The sequence below is a fragment of the Octopus sinensis genome, linkage group LG8, assembly GCF_006345805.1.
Source record: "Octopus sinensis linkage group LG8, ASM634580v1, whole genome shotgun sequence".
Classification (NCBI taxonomy): Eukaryota; Metazoa; Mollusca; class Cephalopoda; order Octopoda; family Octopodidae; genus Octopus; species Octopus sinensis.
This window is the reverse complement of record NC_043004.1, coordinates 31,478,869-31,504,218: the sequence shown is the minus strand read 5'-3', so window position 1 is coordinate 31,504,218 and position 25,350 is coordinate 31,478,869. Positions and strand designations below refer to the sequence as shown.

General features: G+C 37.2%; 1 protein-coding gene across 1 annotated transcript in view; it reads right to left on the bottom strand.

Annotated features, from left to right (window-relative positions):
* The window catches only part of LOC115215209 (ribonuclease H2 subunit B), a 37,781-nt gene that overhangs the window by 851 nt on the left and 11,580 nt on the right, over window positions 1–25,350 (bottom strand). The window contains exons 4-10 of the mRNA XM_029784418.2: window positions 23,131–23,207; window positions 18,136–18,250; window positions 13,606–13,670; window positions 12,292–12,400; window positions 10,206–10,287; window positions 6,167–6,206; window positions 2,432–2,506 (exon numbers count right to left, since the gene is read on the bottom strand). Of these exons, the coding sequence (XP_029640278.1) occupies window positions 2,432–2,506; window positions 6,167–6,206; window positions 10,206–10,287; window positions 12,292–12,400; window positions 13,606–13,670; window positions 18,136–18,250; window positions 23,131–23,207 (563 nt within the window). The remainder of the gene's footprint in view (window positions 1–2,431; window positions 2,507–6,166; window positions 6,207–10,205; window positions 10,288–12,291; window positions 12,401–13,605; window positions 13,671–18,135; window positions 18,251–23,130; window positions 23,208–25,350) is intronic.

Sequence of the window (25,350 nt, the reverse complement as noted above, 5' to 3'; positions counted from 1 at the left end):
TGAACTTCTAACTTGTTGTCTCTTGAGGTCACAGGGTGAGACTTGGAGTCAACTTGTACAAATAAAAAGCAAAAAACCAAACATAATAATAATAACAAGGCAACACCAACGTTCTCTCAACAATTAGTCAGAGATGATTTTTAAAATGAGAATATCTGAAATAAACTCGACTGCTCTCACAAACGAGAATACTAAAAATGGAGCCGACCGCTCTCAAAAGTAAGTAAAAAAAAGGGAAAATAATCCAGAATCCTTGTCCAGTACCTGATTGATCCCAATGGTAGTCATGGAATGTGAAGGTGGGTGTGTGAGACATGTTTGTAATGCTGTGTGTGTGTGTCATCTATAGTGGGAACAGGGATAATTTTCTCTATGAAGGCCTTTTTTTAGTCTATCCACTGATATAGTGTCTTTATGATCATTAAGGTCTATAGTGAAAAATTTATCCATGTGCGAAAGAAAACAGAAAGGATATGCATATGGTGCTGTTAATGGAGGTTTAACAACATCGTTGTGCACAAAAACGGGAGTCCAAGAAGTAAAGCTTCCTTCAAAGCAGAGCTAGAAATGCAATTGTCAAGTAGGTAACAGGTTTTAAACAGGAGCGATATATCCAAAATTGGTAAAACTAAAAATTGTCGAGGATAAATTAAATTTATTATTGTTACTGAATATGTTAGTGTTATTTAATTTCTGAACGGTTTTGCTACCGTTTGTTTATGTAGTTTGATTTCTTTATCCTTCAGTTTCTACTAAAATAGAGATGCGAGTAAAATTAATAATAGAGAAACAAAATTAAAACTTTGGAAACAGCAACGCCACCATAACTTACGAGGAAACTATGAGCATGCTTTCAAGGGAGATAATCATAGAAAGACTTGAAAATCAACATAAACTCTTAATACATCATGTAAAGTGAATGTAACAAATAGTCCAGAATCCTTGTCCGGTACCGGATCGATCCGAAAATCTAATAAGTTCGTGCCAGTCATGAAGCCAAACATCCCTGAATGTTTCATCCAACAACAACAACAACAAAATAATAACATACACAAATGAATCATTAGAATATTTGAAAATACACAAGTGGATGTTCCAGGGAGATTTACTTTCTCCATTACTTTTTATCACTGCACTAATCTCTCTGACAAGTATTCTGAGAAAATCTAAGCCTACCTATGAGCTTACCAAAACCAAGGCGAAAATAAATTGAGGATGACCTCAAACTATCTCCAAGAGAAAGAGACTTGGATTCTCAACGGTAATCCAAACAGTAAGGCTATTTATTGAAAAGTAGTTTTGGGTAAATGTGTCTGAAATAAGTGAAGCCGATGATGATGACAGCTGACTGGCAACTCAAGTTGGCAGTAGACAAATGCACAGCGACATTTTGAGAGGAAAATCCTGGAATTAACACCAACTTCTCAACACCAGTGACTAAAGCATTGTTGTCAACAATGATCAGTGTTGGATGAAACATTTCTAAAATCATCAAAAAGGTTGAAGGTGTCTTAACCTCACTCAGTAAGACCTTTATCAGCCACTTACCTTCTATCTACTGAAATACCTTGTGCATCTCCAGTCTGGAACTCCCATCTTGTCCAGAATATCAATCTACTAGAAGCTGTCCAGAGACATGCAACCAAGCATCCACTGTCAGGTACTTAATGTATCTTGAACATACTACTTCTCTAGATATTGACACACCAAAGGTTCAACATGTAGCAGCTGACTTGGTAAAGGCCACATGATTATCCACCATCCTTCCAACAATAACTTTTGTCACCTTTCTGAATTCAATACCACTCATGGACATGATTATAGAATCAAAAAATAATGCAGCACTCACGACTTTTAGAAGAATTGTTTTCATTCTCAGTATTCTCAAAGCATGGAATAAACAATCTGCATCAGTTGTTTAGCTGTCAAGATAATGTATTCTTCAAAAATTCCATGCTTCCTGAAATTCCCCAGCACTACTCCTGACACACCTAAGCACATTTTCCTCTTTATGGCTCTTTGACTGTTCACTTTTTAGCCTGTTTGTGCTTGATCCTGCACACTAAAAACACACTTTCAGCTTTCAATGTCATCTTCCTTTACTTGAGTTATTACAGCTTTCTGTCCCATCTTTTACCCTTTTCTGACAGGTCGTAGAGCATCTGAGCAATGTATACAGGGTGTCCACAAAGTAAGAAATAATAATTTCTTAAAGTATGTGTTAATCCCCATGTACCCAGACTTTGTGGACACCCTGTACAATAAATTTATTATTATTATCTTGTTTATAGCAACAACAATAATTACAAAAGTATATGTGATGATGATGACAATGACTATGTGATGATATAATGATGATGATCATGATGATGGTGGTGGTGACATTTGAAAAAACGTTCAATATGCAAATAAAAAAAAAGTTTCCATTTACTTTAGTTTGTTCTGTGGTTTTCTTCATCTGGCTATAATCTTCAGATGGCCCCAAAGAATTATCAATTTTAATTTTCTGTAATTAGATAATTACATAAACAAATAACTTCACACTTTTCAAAGAATGGCCTACACAAGGGGTGGGGAAAATTCTTATATTTGAAGGTCCCATTCAATTAAGCATAATTTAAAAAGAAGGCCACGTTAATAAAACTAATTTAGTTAATATGTGAAGAAATGTAGTTGAATTTATTGAGAAAATATAAGGTGTAAGCATGGCTGTGTGGTAAGAAGCTTGCTACCAAACCACATGGTTCAGTATTCAGTCCCACTGCAAGGCACCTAGAACAAGTGTCTTCTACTATAGCCTTGGGTTGACCAGGATTTAGAAGACAGAAGCTGAAAGAAGCCCATGATATATAAGTATACATATATATGTGTGTGAGTGTCTTTGTTTCTCCCTAAGCACTGCTTGACAACTGGTGTTGGTGTGTTTACATCTCACGTAACTTAGCAGTTCAGTAAAAGAGATTGATAGAATAAGTACAAGGATTTTAAAAAATAAGTATTAGAGTCAATACATTCATCAAGGTGGTGCCTTAGCACGGGAACAGTTTAATGACTGAAACAAGTAAAAGATAACTACAAAAGCAAGAAGCACAAATATGAATTGACATCATCATCATTTAACCTCTGTTGTCCATGCTGGCATGGGTTGGACAGTTTGACCAGGCTGGCACACTGGAAAGTTGCACCAGGCTCCCGTCTGATTTGGTATGGTTCTCTACAGCTGGATGCCCTTCCTAACACTAACTACTCCAAGAATGTAATGGGTGCTTTTATGTGCCAATTTGCATGACACTGGTATCTGCCACAACTGCGATTTTGCTCGGTTTGATGGGTCTTCTCAAGCATGACATAATGCCAAAAGTCTCGATCATTTCCTCTATGAGGCCCAACACTCAAAAGGAATTCAACCACTTTGACTCCATGAGGCCCAATGCTCGAAAGGTGTTCTTTCCATGCCTCCAGTACAGGTGGCATTTTGACCTTTTATATATATATATATATATATCTTACATATGTGGAAAATCGGTGTATGTTTGTTTGTGGCATTGTTAGCTAACTCCTCCTACATCGTTTAATTGATTTTGATAAAACTTGACATGTGAGTAGAACTCATGTCTGGAAACCTCGTGACATACTTAGATCATTCAAAAACTCGATAATAGGGCCCTTCCAATAGATCCTTCTATCTACAACATATTACTAATATTTTATTTAAACAACCCAAAAGTTTTTTACAGAGTTCAATGCTTTTTTATAAACTTGCAGGCTATCATATAACTTCTGAAGATGTGCACTGAACATTTGACCAGTAAGCCAAAAATCTGCTCAGCTGTAAGAGATAAATCAGCAAACATTAAGAAGCAAAACTCTTTTCTCTGGTAGAAGAATAAATGCCAAAAGAGCTAATATTGCTCGAGAATTCCATCTTGCATTACTTAAGTTGGGTATTTTTTTAAACTTTACAGTGGGAAATTTGTCAGTTTCTTCAAAGAAATGAAAATCTCTGGTCAAATAAAATAGAAATTTCATGTCATCTCGCCATCCTGCTGATTCAGTAATCTTTTCTTCACCATTGTTGAAATCCGCCTGGTGTTTCTTGTAATTACTTAGAAACTCTGGGATGAATGTATATTCAATACTGGGAGATGACTTTTTTTTCTCCAAGTTTATTATCCATTACAACACAAAGAACTCTATCAAGGATATGATTCTGACAACCAATACATTGCAGTTCTTTCAACCCCCTTTGAGCAAACAGTCTTTGCAACCGAATGACAATGCCATTTCTTTTCCCAGTGTTCACACTCGTTGTATCAGCGACAATCATCTTTACACAGTTCCATAAATTGTATTTATCTAAAACAGCTGTTATTCCTTTCACAACAGTATTGGTTTTTCTGTTTGGTGATTGAAGTGCTTCTAACTTAACTTCTCCCTGTTCATTCTTTAAAACTAGCACTTGGTATTCTTGGTCATCAATACATTTACCATCAAAATGCAATGACCAGTTTTCTAAATGTAACGTTTTCTTCATTTTCTTTTTTTTTTTTAGTTTAGCAGCTTCTTTGATAGTCATTCTGTAAATACCAGGTTGGGATGGAGTCGCGATATTGATTCCATCTTGAGATAATTGTTGACAAACTGTTGCTGCTTTTTGGGTTGATAGCTCGGAAGACATTACTAACTTGGCAGCAGTTCCAGTTTTGTTATACTTCCTCCTTGTCTTTCTGATTTTTTGGACTCTTGATTTTCACTTCCAGTTTCTGCTTCAGATGTTGACAATGACACTGGAGTTGCTCCGGTTGAAGTTGGCACTAAAGACACTTTTCTTTTGGATGGATGGATAGTTTTGGAACTGGCTGCTTTTCCAGTTCCATACCCAACCTGTACCTTGCTTTCAATTTGAAGATAATATAACCTTCTATCCTCACTACACAGCCATTCACCGTTTTCCTTTGTGATGTCAAAAATTCCTTTAAATCTATTGTATTTTCCTTGCTTTACACATTTATCATAGGTATTCAGCACTTTTTCTACTTTTGCTTGTACATTTTGAATTGATGAACAAGGGAAATTTAATTTCTTTTGCAGCCAAAAATAAAATCCCTATGGGTAATTGCATGCAAAAAAGCCTAATGATTTTATAAAACCACTGCTCAGGCACAATTATTGGTTTTTTGTCAACGCCATACATACTGACACCAACTCACTGCCATGGGCCTCACTCATTGATTTTCATCAAAATCGGACAAAAAATGCAAAAGCTGCAGGAAAAATAACATCGTTATGGGAATTTCCATTCAAACGCCCAATTGAGCTCACAAAAATCAATGCCATTTGAGCATTATTGAGTTTTTGAAAAATTCCAGCCTTATTTGATCTTCAGGGCATGTGATCTACCAATGTGCCAAAAATCGTTAAAATCAGTTGGCGGAGTTAGAGTAACCACAAATGCAGACACAGACAGACACCATTACACATTTATGTAGATAGATTCGTTTCAAATTTTGACATAATGCCAGCAATTTGGAGGAGCAGACAAGCCAATTACATCAACCTCAGTGTTCAACTGGTACTTATTTTATCTACCCACAAACGATGAAAGACAAAGTCAACCTGGCAGAATTTGAACTCAGAATGTAAAGATGGATGAAATGATGCTAACCATTTTGCCCAGTGAGCTAACGATTCTATCAGCTCAACACCCTATATCTATACATATGTTAGATGCATATATACATATATTAAATCATATATGCATATTAGATGTATATATGCATATACATCTAATACAAGAGAAGATGAAAATGTAATATTGTCTGTGTGGATTCCAATACTATGTTTGTTGTAGACATCAACTTCAGCAATCTTGTGATGGCCAAAATTGGGAATGAAGTAGGTAGTGAGTCTAATCCAAGCTCTATGGTAACAACTCAACACATGTTTCTGTTGTATTAGACATCTTCAGCAAAATATACATTTTTTTTTCAGAATTGTTATAAACATGACTTGATTGAAAAACACAGAGATGTTAACACCAAGTAATGAAATAGCTTGAAAGTCCTTATTTAACAGTATTGTTTCTCTGAATAATGATTGTGTAGGAAACTAAACTCCTAAACAATTCTCAGATAGATACTGTACAAAAGTGAATTTATAATGTTACCTTTTTCGGTGGTGGATTCTGTAGTTCTTCATCTTTAAGACTGAAAAGATAATTTAAAAGAGTTACACATTAAAACATGCAAATAATAATGATGTAAAGTATTTTAATTAGTTCATTAAAAAACCCCTCAAATTGGTGTAATGTAATGATAATTTATAATCTAATGTAGTAATAACTTAAAACCTAAAGTAGTAATAAACCTATAACCTAATGTAATAATAACCAAGAATGTTATGCAATAATAACCAATAATCTAATGCAATAATACAGCTAAGACAACACTGAAGATCTACTTCATCTTTATTTAATGACTGAAGGAGAGGAGTCATCAGAGAATATTGAGACCATTAGTAGATTGATACCATCAGCAAATTGATACTATAACTACAGTGGTATTATCAGTAGGCTTATACCATTGGTACAGTGATAATCATTGGTCTACTGATACCATAGCAGGCTAGTTCATCAGTTCACTGGTACATCAGTAAACTAATGTCATTAACTTTTTTGTTACCATATTTCTGTTGAAATACACTATCTTTGTTTCAATTTCAAAAATAGTGAAGGATTTAGTAAAACAACTGTTTTTGTTAAGCTGTTTGGAACATAAATCAACATGAACTTTTAATGGGAAGTTTTAACTTAGACTACTTTAAAACAGGAAGATTGTATCACAGAACCAGGGGTGGTCTTGCTTGATATCAAAAGGGCTAAGTGATCTGTCTGCTACTCCAATTAAAATATTCATTGTTAACATAGACAATAATTTGTGGAGAGGTATAGTCTTTAAATCAACTTCAGTATTTGACTTGTAATTTATTTACCAACACAGCAAGGGTGAAAGGAAAGGTCAGAATGTAACAATATGCAACTAAATTCCAGTTCTGACTTACACCGTAACCCTTTCGTTACTATATTTCTGACCAAATTACACCCCTTATGTGTTTCAATTAATTTCTAACGTAATCATAAATTTAGTCTGGTTTCATTAAACAACTATAACTTTTTTTATTTATCAATATATTAATCTGATTTTTGGAAGATAATTTAATGAAATATTCTCAACCAATTCTATACTATAATTTTTGTCACAAAGTGACTCTAATTGCAGGTAGATACAGGTAAATTCAACAAAATATAAAATTATTAAAATTTTGTTCAAACATCGCTATAGAAAATGGGTTATTAGCTAATATTCAATTGGGTATACAACAAAATTTTACGATAGAATTTGTTATTCTGGGTAACTTTCTGATACCCATAATAATATTTATGGCAAAATGGTCTTAATTTCATTTAAGGTTGTGGGAAACCACAAACTATCCCTTCTTTCACTTTGTTTACGTTTAGCGTAACGGTTCGTTTCTGCCGTAATGATTTCAAATAGGCTCATTCGAAAAAGTAAATAGAAATAGTCTAAGGCTTTACTCTCTTGGGAAAGTCTGTGGCTTGGTCCAGTTTCTTCAGAAAAATCACCGAAAGAAACAGTTTTTAAATTTTCACTCCATTCAGGTGCCAATTCATTTTCTTTATCGCTGTCGGAGCTCTCGGATTCACTGTTTTCACTTTCGGAAAATGAAACATCAGATTCATTATCAAATACCACATGCTTTTTTTTTTCAGTCATAGAGTTAGATTTATGAAGGTCTTCAGTAGAAAAGCCTTCGAATTCTGACTCACTGCTTGATATAATGAAATTCGTATCCATTTTTTGTCAGAATTACAAATTTTGAAAACACAATAGGAACAAATTTCGGAAAAAAATCTCCCAAAATTCACGGAATTAAAATTACACTTCGATTATTGTACAAAACTGTAGTTGAACTGTTTACGAAGTATAATACGTGTTTTCACGAATATACTAAAGAGATTTGCTCTGATATTCTCATTTAAATATGAATAGGTAAATTCAGGCGGCTTTGGGCGGTTTGGTCACATTAACCAAAATCTTTTTCGGGCGGCTTTGGGCGGTTTGGTAACAAAAGGGTTAAATTACTGGTTTCAAATTTTGGCACAAGGCCAGCAAGTTCAAGGGAGAGGGTAATTTGATTACAATGACCCTTGTGCTTAACTGGTACTTATTTTATCAAGCTGGAGAGGATGAAAGGCAAAGTTGACCTTGGCAGTATTTTAACCCAGAGTATAAATCTAGAAGAAATGCCACAAAGCAGTTTCTCTGGCATGCTAATGATTCTGCCAGCTCACCGCCTTCCACATAGAAAAAAATTGCTTTCAAATTTTGGCAACAAGGCTGACAATTTCAGGGAAAGAGCTAAATTGATTACATTGACTCCAATGCTCGACTGGTACTTATTTTATCGACCCTCAAAGGATGAAAGGCAAAGTCAATCATGGCAGCATTTAAACTCAGAATGTAAAGACAGATGAAACACTGCTAAGCATTTTGCCTGGTGTGCTAACGTTTCTGCCAGCTCGCTGCCTTACTCTCAATACCACAGTTTGCCCTGATACAGTACCAGGCAGTGGCTCTCATGGCTCCTGATCTTAACTGATTGGAAGTGTTATCATGTACATTGTTTTGTCTTGGTATAAAAGATGGGCTACAGCAAATATTCTGCTCAATACCACAGATTTGCTTGTCAGTTGTTTGACATTAACCAGTTGAGCATGTCTCTTAGTGACTGACGATATGTGCATCTCTGATCATGAGCAGAAGTAGTGGGGGAGCATCATAGCTGTGTGTTGAAAGGAATTCTTAGAGGTTTGGATAATTCACTTTTGGAAACATGGGTGGTTCGTTCAACATCCTTAAACAATCCTTATTCAGGTACCTTTTGTGCAGGATGGGCTACTTGACCAGAAGAAAATTCTAAAATTCTAACTGGGCCCCACTTGCAAGGTCATGCGCTGTTTATCTTGATATGAGATCACCATGTCACACACATATGGTTGTGATGCATGTGCCTGGAGTACCCTTATCAGACGGGTAGTTATGATGGGTATACTGGGCTTCGTATATTTTACACCAGTGTCACTTTGATGGCATGCACTGATCTCTCACTCAATAATAATAGCTGTAATTCAGAGAACATACCTTATGGTATGCATGTCTGTGGAGTACTCAGCCACTTGCACGTTAATTTTACAAGCAGACTATTCGTTGATCAGATAAACAGGAACCTCGTCATCATAACCAACGAAGTGCCATTTTTAAAAAAGAGTGAAAGAAAAGGAAATGTTCCATATCGTAAAGCAAAAATGTCATGTGTTTAGTATAAGCAGTGAAAGCTAAGATGAAATAATTGCCCTCAACTCACGCTCAGTTTAATAACAACAGCCTCTGCATCAGTGTTCATCTGGGGGTTTGGGCTCCAGACCTGTGAGACCAACAAATGCCACTATTAGGACCAGATTAACACCCATAGTGACCCAAACGACCAAAAAGATTTTCCTGCTTCTATATAGGATCTTTTTTGTTTTCTTCCAACCACTTGAAGGTTTATCGTGCTCCAGTCCACTCAGCTGGCCAAAAAGAGTTGTAGCTGTAATTCAAAGGGCCAGCCTTGTCATATTTTGTGTGAGGCTAAATCTCCCTGAGAATTACATTAATGATATGCATGTCTGCAGAGAGACTCAGCCACTGCAAGTTAATTTTATCCTCGTATGGTAATAAAAAGTGAAAGTGACATCCAATATTTGCTGTGTCTATGTATCTATGTATCAACTTTTCTTTGGATCTATGTATCTACCGTCTCTCTCACTTTCTCTCTTTCACTTGTGTCCCTCCTCTCCTGCTTTTAATTTAACAATGTATGTATCTATGTATCAACTTTTCTTGCAATGTGATAAACATTTAAAAACACAAAACAGTCACCACTCACTGTCTCTCTCTCTCTCTTACTTCCTCTCTGAAACATTTAAAAACACAAAATGAACACTGTCACCACTCACTGTTTCTTTCGCTCTCTCTCTTTCTGTCTCACTTTGCCACTCACTTCTTCTTTGAAGTGTGACACACATGACAGGTACATAAAAAAAAAAATTAAAAAATTGACATATTAATATTATTGATTCTTACCCTAGTTTCTCTTTCAATTTCTTCTGCAAGTCATCACAGATGTAATTAGACACCATACCAAATGCATATAACATGGCTTCCTCTGAGGTGACAAACAAAAAATGCAAAAAAAAATAAGAAAGTGATTAATGAGTAAACAAATTATTGAAAGAAAATAGTTTTAAATAAAATTTCATTTCAGAAGAAGCAAAAATTGAATCTTTTCTGTTTGGCTTTCCCATTTTGAAATTTTCAAGTTAAGTGAAAATTTTTAAATTTTCAAAATTAATGTAATTTTTCACGCTGAATCTCATGTTGTTATTCACTTGTTCCACAAAAATTTTAGAAAAATGTTACAGCAGTTTAAAGTTTGATTATTTTTACCCAATCAGAAAACAGAATTTGGAAGCTGGTATTTTCTGCATACTCTTTTACTTGTTTCAGTCATTTGACTGCGACCATGCTGGAACACCACCTTCAGTCGAGCAAATCGACCCCAAGAATTATTCTTTGTAAGCCTAGTACTTATTCTATCAGTGTCTTTTGCCAGGTCAACCAGGACCCTTTGCTTTACAAGAAGTATGGAGAATAATCCTTGTTGCAAGGCCTCTGACATAGAACAAGTTGATGTCAGCAGTCAGGTGTCTCCACAAACTTGTAGAGAAAAATAGAGAAAAGATTGGGCAAGTGAGATGGTGGAGAGGTCACTAGCATTTTGGGACAATCATATTCTCTGATGAGTCCAGATATGCTGTATTTTCTAACAGTGGAGACTCTGTGATCAAGAATTTGACGTGATAAGTTTGCAGCCAACAATGAAACATGGCAGCTATTTTGTGATGGTCTGGGGAGCAGTTTGGAACAATGGTCAATCAGAGCTAGAGGAGTGTGAGGGAAACAAACTCAGATAAATATGTGTCCATATTGCAGCAAGGACTCCTTCCAATCTTCTCCAATGGTGAAACGATTAAAGAAGACTCTTTATTTATGGAAGATGGGGCTCCTTGTCACATGGCTAAAAAAAAAAACCAAGATTGGTTGGAAGAGAATGGCATTAAAAAGCTTCAATGGCCAAGCCAGTCACCAGATATGAACCCTATTGAACACCTCTGGGGTATAATGGACAGGACACTTCATTAAAGGAATAAGAAAGCATCCTCAAAGCCAGATCTTTTGAGATTACTGCATAAAGGTTAGCAAGAGATTCCTTGAGAGAATATTCATCTGATCAGTAGTATGCCTAATAGAGTCTTTGCATTGAAAAATGCAAAGGGCATGTCTACAAAATATTAGATATTCACATTATAATAATCAATAAATAATTTGAACGTATCATTCCAGAATTAAATAAATTTTAACGATTATAAGGGTGTCTATTTACTTCTGTTGTGTGTGTGTATATAACACAACTGTTCCACTTTAGATAAAATTCATTGAGGCAGATTTTCTATGGCTGGATGCCCTTCCAGTTGTCAATTCTCACCTGTTTCCAAGCAAGATAATATTTCCCCATGGTCAAACTTATTTCTACAGATGACTGGAAACAAAAGACACTACTTGTATAATGGAGATGCTTGTTTACAACTATCATACAATGTCAAAAGAAGGAGACAGTAATGAACCCACATAGCACATACACCATCATCATCATCATCAGCCTTTTAATGTCCACTTTTCCATGCTTGCATGGGCCAGACAGAGATTGTTGAAGCAGGTTTTCTACAGGTAGGTGCCCTTCCTGTCATCAACCCTCACCTGTTTCCAAGCATATTCATACTACCACATGCCCAGGCATTTTTTCACAGAACATTGGCAATGATTGACGCTGCTTGTATGACAACAACACTCGTTTACAGCTATCATGCGATGTCAAGACAAGGCGATATAAACATACATATATATACACATGCTCACACACATGCAACAGCTTCTTTCAGTTCTCTGACTACCAAATCTACTCACAAGGCTTTGGTTGGTCTTGGCTCCATGCAGTGGGACTGAACTTAAAATCATGTTGTTGGAAAGCATTAAAACCATGTTGTTGGAAAGCAAACTTCTTAAGTACATAGCAAGAAGAAAAATGATTAAAAATGTAATTCTGTCTTACCTTTTAAATGAGGATTTTCTTTCATGGACTTTACGTATGTCTTTGAATGTGCAACACCTTCTGAGACATGCACCCCTTTTTCAGACAAAAATTTCGCTACCCTTTGTACCTTGCAGAAAATGAAACAAAATTATAAAAGTGAGTGTTGATCACAGCCAAACATTTTCCTCTAGTTTATACATCATTTCTTACATGCATTTAGTACACAAGCATGCACAGAAAATATCAAAGAACTCTCCAAAACAGAATTAATTCTAGAAGATTAACTCTTTTGCAATCAGATATCTGTTGAAATGCTCTTGCCTTTCTTTCAATTCATTTTGAAAACAATGAAGAATTTGAACTGGTTTTTGAAGCATAAATTAACATGAAATATTGATGAAGGATATTAATTTGCATCACTTTAAAACAAAAGTTTGCATCATAGAACCCAGGATGGTCTCAAGCAGATTGGTATCAAAAGGATTAAAAAGATTTAATATGGGATTTTACTCTTTATTAACAGTGATAATCACTGATATTTTCCCATTTCTCATGTACAACTACTATACATTTAACATGCATGCACATACACACACACTCACAGACTCCATTACAGAAAATGCCAGAGAACTTTCTAGAACAAACTCTAGAAGATTGATAATCCTTTAATATAGAGTTTGAACTCTAAAACTGGCAACAATACACATTATTGTGCTTTCTTCAAGTTTTTTGTTTTCTTTTGTTGTCTACCAAACCCAGTCATCACTCATTATACCTAATTTTTATACACAAAGGGCTTTCATAACTACATTCCATGAGGAACACACAAGGTTACAGTAGAAGACAATTGCCTGGAGTACCACACAGTAGAAATAACCCAAGTTCCATGTGGTTGTGAAACAAACTTCTTAATGACACAATTATTCCTGCACCTATTTGGATTTTTTTGCCATCGAGATTAAAAAAAAACAACATAGATTTACCTTATAATAGAAATGCTTGGTAAGCTAGGAATAGCATAATTAGTGGAAACAGAATCATTAGCACACTGAACAAAATGCTCTGAGTTCAAATTGTCCTGAGTACAAATTCCACCAAGGTCAACTGCCTTCTATCCTTTGAGAGTCAATAAAATAAGTACCAGTTGAATACTGGGCTTGATGTAATCAACTAGCCCCTGAACCCCAAAACTTGCTGGCCTTGTGCCAAAATTTGAAACCATTATCTTTATGATTATTATATTTCTTAAAATTGTCCACAACTGTTTTATCATACAAGCCAAGTAACCTTCCTAAAATACACTAAAAGTAAAAAGTCTAGAACTATATTTACCTTACGTTGGAGCCAAGATAAAGTTTTCTCCTCAGAATAACGACAAGCAACAATACTATCACTTTCTAAAGAAAATAAAACATGGAATTAATTTCAATAAAAGAATGGTAAATTAATATCTTAGAAACTAAATTAATATCTTGAGAACAACAACAGAACTGGAAATAATTCTGACTAAAAACAGTTTCTACTATCTGCAATGTAGAAATAACAAAATTATATTCTGAATGTACAGGCAGGTTGTAGATGCAGGCATAGTTGTGTGGTTAATAAGACTATTTCCCAACTACTTGCCAAGGTATTTGTACGGTGGGCTTGAAAAACGGAATATTATGGTTGTAAAGTGAAATTTTTGAAGCACACTACCCAATCTTGTCACAGGTGAATGATAGCCCAGTCTACCTGGCTGTAAAACAGAAAGATACAATTCACTACAGTAAGTGGTAGGAGAGTAATGTACCTGATGAATGTTTCAGTAGCAGGCAATATTAAACTATAAAAGAACAGCACTGCTCAAAAACCCGAACGCATTGGAAATTATCTCCCCTTAACTGACTAATGCACCCGGAAGACATTTCTTATTACTTTTACAAGTAAATATATGTAGTTGACCGAGACAACGAGGGAATCACCACGTTGTCACCTGAGATACCAGAAATGGCAGCTCAATTTCCCTCAAATTATACCCTACCATCTTATAACAAAAAGGACACGTTGGATAATGTAACCCAAGGCAGTGATGACAAGCGCACTATTTTGATCATAGGACTGACTGATCAGGGTTAATTTAAACACCACAGTTTTTGTATGGGATGTATACAATACAGTCAACTGACTATGCTTACTACTACTACTACTACTGCTAACAAACCAATAGAGGAGTCGCCAAATGGGTGCATAATTGCTGTAAATAGCAGCCAAACTTTCTTTAAAAAAAGGGACATTAAATAAAGTTCTGTGTGGAGTATAGCTGAATACTGAAGATTGGGTGGTCAGTAGCTTTGACTGTAATCAGGGTTGACCTTAAGGAAAACGACCACTTATTTTCAGCGAACAAAGGAGTCTCTACATAACCCTTCAACCTGCTGAAAATAACAGCCAAATCTCTCTCATATAACATCCTATATGCTTAAAAGAAAAAAGGGATGCTTTACATAATCTAATCCTCATTTAATGTCCACTTTCCATGCTGGTATAGTTGGACAGTTTGACTGAAAACTGGTAAGCCAGGGGTCTGCACCAGGTTCCAATCTGATCTGGCAAAGTTTCTACGGCTGGATGCCCTTTCTAATGCCAACCACTCCAAGATTGTAGTGGGTGTTTTTTATGTGCTATTGACCTGACACCAGCATAAGCCATGGCTAGTCTCACTTGGCTTGACAGATCTACACAAGCACGGTATACCACCAAAGGTCTTGGTCACCTGTCACTGCCTCCCTGAGGCCCAACACTTAAATGGTGCTTTTTATGTGTCACTGGCACAGGCGCCAGTCAGATGACACTGACATCAGCGATGACTGCGATTTCACTTGGTTTGACAAGTCTTCACAAGCACAGCATATCGCATGTGTGAAACCAATTGGTAAGATCGGCCATAATGGATATATAATACTGTGCATGGCATGTCGGAAAATGTGTGTCATCATCATCATCATTTAACATCTGTTGTCCATGTTGGTACAGGTTGGACAGTTTGACTGTGCTGGTACACTGGAAGGCTGCACTAGACTTCAGTATGATTTGGCTGGATGCCCTTCCTAACGCCAACCACTCCGAGAGTGTAATGGGTGCTTCTATGTGCCATTTGTGTGACACCGGGGTGCCAATTTGCATGACACCGATATCTGCCATGACTGAGATTTTGCTCAGCTTGATGGGTCTTCTCTTCAATCACATCACTGAGATGACAATGGACCAAAACTTCAGGTGATTTGCTGTACTTGACAAGACATATCAAGCTAAGTAAAATCACAGCCATCCATACATACAGGCATGGCCTTTATAGCCATGCCCCCTCTCCCTCTCCCAGCTAAGAGGTCTTTGACTTGCAGGTACTGGTGCCATGTAAAATGCATTCATGCTGGTACCACATAGAGACACCTGTGCCAATAGCATGTAAAAAGTACCCAACACACTCAGTAAAATGGTTAGTAATAAGAAGAGCATCCAACCATAGAAACTATGCCAAAACTGACAATTGGAGCCTGGACAGCTCCTGTCAAACCGTCCAACCCATGCCAACATGGAAAACAGACATTAAACAATGATGATGATCATTATCATAATCATCAGCAGCATCATCTTTTAATGGCAATATTCCAAGTTGGATAGTTTAACAGGATCTGATTGATCCAAAGGCTGCACCCTGCTCCAATATCTGCTTTGGCATAGTTTGTATGGCTGGGTGCCCTTCCTAATGCCAACCATTTCACAAAGTGTACTGGGAGTGTACTGTTTTTGTAGCACTAGCTCTAGTGAGGTTGCCATGTAGCCTGTGAGACTGAGATCCCTTTCGACTAAGTAGGACTACAGTTGAGAGAGAGGCAGCTTTATGCTATAGGATGATGGATTACTGTGAGAGAAGAAGGCCAGAATAGAATAGGTTCCTTGCTGGAGAATCTACACAGCTACCTACATCATAGAAAAAAGGTTGAGAGTGGTTAGGGTAGGACTGAAGTGAGATTAAAATAGTGGTGATGAGGTGTCACGGTGGACCCTCAAGATATGAAGTGAGCAGAAATGAGTGGGGACAGGAGAACAGGAAGTGTGGGTGTGTAGAGGTTGCAAGAGTGTATTGTAGAATGAGAGGTGGCTTTCTGTCTGCAAGTGCAAACTCCATGAATCAGAGTGGCTATTCCAGTGCATCTCTCCCGTTATCGTCCGGAGCAAAGCATTTTCTATTTTGTCTGCTAGGATCTGGAGTGGTCTGAATTACAGGAAATCAAGAGAATGTAAGAATTTCGTAGCTTACTACTCCTAGCTAGACTTTATATAATTGTTAACCATTTAAAATTATGCAATATGAGTTTCCGTAAAGGTGAGAGGGTGAATATTTTGTGCAAGTGTTGAGGGAAGATAAGGGAGATAAGGAAGAGTAGGTAATAACTGTAGAAATTGAATAGGCTTGAGGAGGAAGTTGAAGGGTAACCAACTCAATGATACATCAGTTGGAAGGAGGTTTGAGGAGAGATGATTGACAATGCAAAAAACAAAGTGATATGGTGAAGAGCACAAAATGACACCATTGATCATGTTGTCTCCAAGTGCAGTCTTCTTGCACCTACAGAATATCTCAACAGGCATGATAGAGCTGCACAATATATTCACTGGGTTATTTGCAAAAGCTGGACCTGCCCCATGATAAAAACTGGTGGGAACACAAACTACCTCCAGTACTTGAAAATGACCACATCTCACTCCTCTGCAACTTCACCATTCAAACTGACAGAAAGATAGATGCAAATAGGCCAGACATTATATTGAAAGACTTCAGACAAATATCATGCCTCCTCATTGATATGACTGTCCCAATCGATATAAACGTATCTATCAAGACCTACCAAAAACTGAGCAAGTATAAAGATCTTGAACTAGAAATCAGCAAAATGTGGAACCTGAAGACTAAAACAATACCTGTTGTCATAGGTGCCCTAGGAATGATAGCAAAATGGGCTGGTTGCTACCTAGCTCAGATACCAGGAAGCCCCAAAATGGCAGAAATACAAAAGATAGTGCTCATGGGAACTGCCCATATCCTACACAAAATACTGACTATGTAATTTCAAATTTTAAAACTAACACATAATTTTCTTATGGTTTCTTAAACATTCTGTAGAACAATACTATGTACAAAACCAAATATATGGCACCATAGGCATAACACCAACATGAACTTCTAACTTGTTGTCTCTTGAGGTCTCTGGGTGAGACTTGGAGCCAACTTGTACAAATACAAAGCAAAAGTCAAACATAAAATAATAATAATAGAATGGTTGTATACTGTCAATCTAACAAGAACGTGACAGTAGGAGGTACGCCACCGTTGTATAGCCCTAGGAGGCATCGAACGCCTCCTAGGGCTATACAACGGTGGTGTACCCCCTACTGTCACGTTCTTGTTAGATTGACAGTATACAACCATTCTATCGCCCCACCACCGTACATATCTCTACGAGAGATTTAGAAATTCAATATTTCTTATAATAATAATAGAGTAGACTGAGAAGAGAGAGGATAGGCAGAAAGGAGAGAGAGAAATGGTATGTGGTTGGGTAGGTTGTAAGAATATGGAGTAAATGTAGTGAATGGGGAAGGAGGATGACATATGGTAGAAGAGAAGAGATAATTTGGTGGCTCAGAAGAATGTCACCAAGAAACAGAAATAAAAAAAATAACCAGACAATGGGATCGTTCATGCCACACAAATAGAGAAGAATGGATATATTACAGAGACTATGATGATAAAATGGGTTCAGAAATTAAGACAAACAGTTTAGCTGATATACAAAAAAAATAAACAAAAAAACTTACTTTTAACATCTGTGATTAGTGAGAGATTTTTTACTCTCACACTTTCAGAAAGGTGATGTATGTCAACATACTGGTCATCTTCAAGCATGTGATCAATAGTCATAAACTTGCCAGTCTGAAATAACAATAACAACAACAATAACCATTATGTCCAATAAATGATTTCCGTAATTATTAATAAGTTAAACTATATTTTGAATTTAGCTGAGGGTTACACAACATCCATAAAAATCTTGAAAAAAAAAAGAATGTTGTTTATAATAGGTGACCAGAGGAGAAAGGGCAGTGACTAAGGCCTTTCTCTAGCTTCTTAGATTAACAGGAAGGAAGTCCTCCTCAGACAGGTTTGTAACAGAATGGGTCTAATAAAGGTAGCCAAGGACCAGGTGATGGATTAACCCTGGCCCAAATATTCTATCTGTTTTCTGTTCAAACTGGCCAGGTCCACCCTCTCACACCCACCCTACAGTCATTCTAAAAGTAAACAATCATATCATTGAAATCTCAAAGCTACAAGATAATGAATGATTAATTCAAAACAATACTCTTTACTCTTTTATTTGTTTCAGTCATTTGACTGCGGCCATGCTGGAGCACCGCCTTTAATCGAGCAACTCGACCCCGGGACTTATTCTTTTGTAAGCCCAGTACTTATTCTATCGGTCTCTTTTGCCGAACCGCTAAGTAACGGGGGCATAAACACACCAGCATCGGTTGTCAAGCAATGCCAGGGGGGGACAAACACAGACACACAAACACACACACGGAGGGCTGGCCGTGATCTAGTAATCTCAAGATTAATCAGCCGAAATTACTACGATGATCCGGTTCTTGACTGAAGACTGAGGGGTTCGAATGTCCTGTCCTTGTTTATTGTATCGTCTTCTATGAGTTATACGTTCTTGTCCATGTTGTATTTTTCTACATACCTTAACATATATTCCAGGCGCCCCGTACCCCCTTTATCATTAATGTGAACACATATTCTTAATAATTGGTACGACTCTCTGTTTGTCTCCCTCTCTCTCTCATTTTTACTTTCTCTCTATTCATCTTCTCTTCTGATCCTTTGGTCTAGTCTTCCACTACCCTCCTATTTCTTTGTCTCGCTCTGCACTCACAGGTCATTCTTCGACACCCATCCCTTCTCCTCTCTGATTCCTTCTTTCTCTCTCTTCTCTCTCTTTGTTGCGTTTTGTCCCCCTTTTCTCTCTCTCTCTTTCTTTTCTTTTCCCTCTTCTCTGTCACGTGACTGTTGGCCGAAATCTGCCTTTCAGCTCCTGACTTTCGTCGTGTTAACATCGTTGTTCTCGTCCGCCGCTATAAAGGCTTTTTCCAATGCGCCAGAGAAAAAATTTGTTTGCTTGTTATCAGTCGTAAGACACTTGTTGTTTTCACCGTTAATGCTTCTGTATTCCATTATTGTTTTTTGTTTTGTTTTTTTTATATCTGTCCCTTTTACTGTCCTGTTGTTCGTATGCATTCGATCCTTCTTCCAGGAAATCTACGCTTCCAGCTTAGTTTTTCTTGGAGGGCTGGCCGTGATCTAGTAATCTCAAGATTAATCAGCCGAAATTACTACGATGATCCGGTTCTTGACTGAAGACTGAGGGGTTCGAATGTCCTGTCCTTGTTTATTGTATCGTCTTCTATGAGTTATACGTTCTTGTCCATGTTGTATTTTTCTACATACCTTAACATATATTCCAGGCGCCCCGTACCCCCTTTATCATTAATGTGAACACATATTCTTAATAATTGGTACGACTCTCTGTTTGTCTCCCTCTCTCTCTCATTTTTACTTTCTCTCTATTCATCTTCTCTTCTGATCCTTTGGTCTAGTCTTCCACTACCCTCCTATTTCTTTGTCTCGCTCTGCACTCACAGGTCATTCTTCGACACCCATCCCTTCTCCTCTCTGATTCCTTCTTTCTCTCTCTTCTCTCTCTTTGTTGCGTTTTGTCCCCCTTTTCTCTCTCTCTCTTTCTTTTCTTTTCCCTCTTCTCTGTCACGTGACTGTTGGCCGAAATCTGCCTTTCAGCTCCTGACTTTCGTCGTGTTAACATCGTTGTTCCTCGTCCGCCGCTATAAAGGCTTTTTCCAATGCGCCAGAGAAAAAATTGTTTGCTTGTTATCAGTCGTAAGACACTTGTTGTTTTCACCGTTAATGCTTCTGTATTCCATTATTGTTTTTTGTTTTGTTTTTTTTATATCTGTCCCTTTTACTGTCCTGTTGTTCGTATGCATTCGATCCTTCTTCCAGGAAATCTACGCTTCCAGCTTAGTTTTTCTTGGAGGGCTGGCCGTGATCTAGTAATCTCAAGATTAATCAGCCGAAATTACTACGATGATCCGGTTCTTGACTGAAGACTGAGGGGTTCGAATGTCCTGTCCTTGTTTATTGTATCGTCTTCTATGAGTTATACGTTCTTGTCCATGTTGTATTTTTCTACATACCTTAATATATATATATATATATATATATACATATATACGACGGGCTTCTTTCAGTTTCCATCTACCAAATCAACTCAAAAGGCTTTGGTCGGCCCGAGGCTATAGTAGAAGACACTTGCCCAAGGTGCAACGCAGTGGGACTGAACCCAGAACCATGTGGTTGGTAAACAAGCTACTTACCACACAGCCACTAAATAAGCATTACATTTGACAGAGTAATCTGAATGCAAAAGGGTTAAACAGGGTAACTCTTCCAGCATTGTCATTAGCTTACAAACACTTCAGTCAAGTTTAAGATAATAGTGTAACACTACTTTAACCAATCCATCACTATTCAAATGCATTCTTATGGAGCTTCACCATACTCCCTACTACAATTATTTCCTTAACCACTAACAGGTAAATAATTCACACTGAACATTAACCATGCAAATAATCATTTGTCTCTGTCCATCAGACAAGTAGAATCTAAAACAGTGAATAATAAGTCACTCTTGTACGAGAGGGAGCTGGAAAGTTCCTGGCTCTGGCTAAAAGAAAATACAGGAGGATCGGTTAATTATGATTTTATTCAACATATTCCTCTCTCAGATTCACACTCTTATTGCAACTGTCCTTCAGTTTTTCTGTAAAAGAACTTGGAAGGCTGGGCCTTCAACCAGGCTTTCGTGATGCCCTTAAAGCCAGGAACTTTTCAATACCCACTCCTATACAGCAGTATAAATAATGTTGGTTCTCAAAAATGTTATGGTATTGGTTGTGTAGGCACTGTAAGTACAGTGTTGTCTATACAGTGGTACTGGTGGTAATATATTAACTATACAATGGTACAATGGTGGGGGTGATGTTGACTATACAGTGGTAGTATTGGTAATATTGTAATGGGTAAAAAGTAACGTTAGATAAAGTGCCTTGCTCAAGAACACAACATGCAGCACAATTCAGGAATTGAACTTACAACCTTGTGATTGTTAGCCCAACGCTCTAACCACTGAGCCATGTACCTTCACTGTGTACACTCCTGTATATGGTAAGAAGGAACATTATGTTACAACTGACACTGATTATAATACCATCCTACTGTAATAATTATACCTCTCATCACCATCATCATTATTATTATCATTTTACGTCCACCTTCTATACTACTGTAGGTTGGATGACTTAGCCATAGTTGGAGTCAGCTCATATTTAGGAGATAGTGCTCACCACGATGCTTCAGAGGACTGCATTTTACTCACATGTTTCATTCTTAGTTTGTTTTTTACAATTGGGTGTTGCTTTATTATTATTATTATTATTATTATTATTATTATTATTATTCTTTTTGTGGCACCTGTACTAGAGAAGTAGCCATATCTTCAACAAGGCCAAAGGGTCCTCACAACTCCATGTTTCTGCTTGCTGGTCAACCAGTTTACTGAGTGAGAGATGTGGAGGTATGAATGATAATGTAAAGTAGTAAGAAGGATGAATGATATAGGAACTCAACAATCTGTAGTAGGTACGGATATGCAAGGTAATGTGGTCAATACTACTTGCATTACTACATGGTGTGCTGTGTTCTTGAGCAAGACACTATTTCACATTGCTCCAGTTCACTCATCTGTAGAAATTGGTTACAATGTCACTGGTGCCAAGCTGTATCAGCCTTTCCCTTGGACAACATTGGTGCCATGTGCATGGGCAATTGCTGTTCTTCCATAAATAAACCTTGCCCATACTTGTGCTTTGGAGGTGAACTTTCTATGTGCAACCCCATGATCATTTGGGACCGAAAGGGGCCTTTACCCTTTCTTTTTTTACCCTTACATTGTAAAAGTAAAAACATTCATAGAGATGGTCTCACCATCTGTTGGAAATAGTATCCAGATAACCCTCAAATTACATCCGATGTCCTTAATATAGAAGAACACATTCGATAATGTAGTCCTTGATACACTGTGTCAGAAGAGAAAAATAATGAGATGGTCACAGCTGGAAGAATAGCCAAAAATTGTAAAATCTGAAAATCATCCTTCAAATTAAAGTAAGCTTCAATATTTTTCAACAATTTCAAATCCACCCAGACATCTCATTACCACTATTTTTAACTCTTCTTATCTTCACTCTGATACCCATTGTATTCTCTTCTAAAATGTGAGTAGTTATGTAGCTCCTCTACACAAAGAAACTCGTTCTGCTTTGACCCCTCTCTCATACTTTTACTCCTCATCTCCAAGCATAAAGCCATCTCTCTTGGGGTTCATAGTCTTGCTAGGTGCATGGCAACCTTACAAGTGCTAGTGTCATAAAAAATGCACCCAGTACATGCTGTAAAGTGCTTGGTGTTAAGAAGGGTATCCAGAAATTGAAACCATGCAAAAGTAGACCATAGGGCATGATACAGTCCCTGAAACTATTGGATCCTGTCAAACTGTACAACCCATGCCAGCTTGGAAAATGAACATTAAATGATGATGGTGGTGATGATGATGATGATGACATATATATATATATATATATATATATATAAAGGGAAAGAATTCAAGTAATTACCTTCTTTTCTGCCTTTATTAAGTAGGGTAAAATAAGGAAAAGGGGATCAACAGGTGTGACAAACAACAGGGAGCCATCTGAAAACAGAAGATAACAAAAAAACTTATTTTAAATTGGGGCCAAAAAGAAAACAGTTATGTAGAAATAACAACCAAATTTCTCTTAAAGTGCATTCTATCATCTTAAAATAGAAATATCATATTGGATAACATACTCCGAGATATACTATGCCCCAAGGAAAGAGAATGAAATGACTAAGACTCAATCAAAGACAGATTAATAACACCTTAGTATAAATCATTATGATCATTACTGATTTAACATACATTAATCTATGATATGGATTATAGACCTCTACATAAAGATATTTTACTCTCTTTTATTCTTTAATTGGTTTCATTCACTGGACTGTGGCTATGCTGGGGCACTGCCTTCAATGATTTGTATTCAATTATATCAAACCAATTACTTATTTTATCAGTCATTATTTTTCAAATGGCTAAGTTATCCCCTTTCCTTTCCCCTTAATCCATGTTTGTACAACCCATGCTACCATGGAAAAATGGACATGTAAACAAATGAGCAAATGATACTGGCAGGGAATGATAGAATCAGTAGAGTGTCTGACAAAATACCATGTAGTATTTGGTTATGTCTCTAAATGTTTTAAGGTTAAATCAGCATAAGTCCACCTTAGCTTCTAGTATTTCAAGATTGATAAAATAAGTGTTGTAATTAATGCAAACAACTATACTCTACAACAGTGCTCTGCAACCAGAATACCATTGTACACTGGTGTGCCAGGAGACGATGCTAGGTATGCAGCAATGTAATCTGAATATAATTTTTTTCTCAATATTTTAAGTTATATTTTTAGTTCAGATGTGCCACCAAATTTCGAAAAGAATGTAAGTGTATCACAAGTGAAAAAAGGTTGCAGAGCACTGCTCTAGAAGACGGTGCCCAATAATAACCACAGTTCAATAACTGAAAGCAGTAATAAAATAAAGAATTTCAGCATACAACACTATTTTTCCCAACCTGCAATATCATCCATTTACCATACATACTCCATGCAAAAGACATCTAATCCACACTGAGAAGTGGTTAGTGTTTGGAAGGACATCCAGCTGTAAAAACCATACCAAAACCGACCTTGCCTGTGCTTGTGCCACATAAAAAAGCACTCTGTCCACTCTGCCAGGTGGTTGGTGTTAGGAAGAACATCTAACTGTAAAAACCATGCCAAAACACACAGAAGTCTGGTGCAGGCTCCTGTCAAGCTGTCCAACCTATGTCAGCATGGAAGAACAATGTTAAATGATGATGATACCATTTCCTCTATAGTCAAGTCATATATATATATATATATATATATAAGACCTGGCAAGCCAAGTGAGACCATAACCCGTGGCCTATGCTAGGAGTGTAACCAGCCCACTTATGCATACCTTTCCTTCATTGGAGACTAAATTCTGCTTCCAAAGACCTGTTGAAGCAAGTGAAATCGAAATTGAAATCAAATTTGATGATTGGCATCCATGCTAGTAGAGCGCTAAGAGCACCATCCAAGCGTGATTGTTGCCAGAGCAGGTGACTGGCTTCCATGCCGGTGGCACGTAAAGAGCACCATTCAAGCGTGATCATTACCAGCATCACCTTACTGCCACTTGTGCCAGTGGCATGTAAAAAACACCATTTGAGCATGGCCATAGCCAGTACCGCCTGACTGGCCCTCATGCCGGTGGCATATAAAAGCACCACTAGACTCTCGGAGTGGTTGGCGTTAGGAAGGGCATCCAGCTGTAGAAAAACTGCCAGATCAGATTGGAGCCTGGTGCAGCCATCTGGTTAGCCAATCCTCAGTCATATAGTCCAACCCATGCCAGCATGGAAAGCGGACGTTAAACGATGATGATGTGTTTCTGATACACAGTCCCTTAAGTTTATTACTCAGTTAAATTTATCAAAGCCACACTACACATCTAACAAACTATACTTAGCTCATTGCTTTGCCCCATCTGATACCCAGTATCCTGTTAAATCTAATATTACTCAGTTAAATCTAGCAAGGCCACATTACACACCTAACACACTGTACACAACTTGTACAACAGCTGTTCAACCACTGGTGTTATAAAGATACATCCTGCTTCCTTTTTTATTGTTCATAAATTACAAAACATATCATTAATGTTCAACTAAAGCCAAAACTGGATT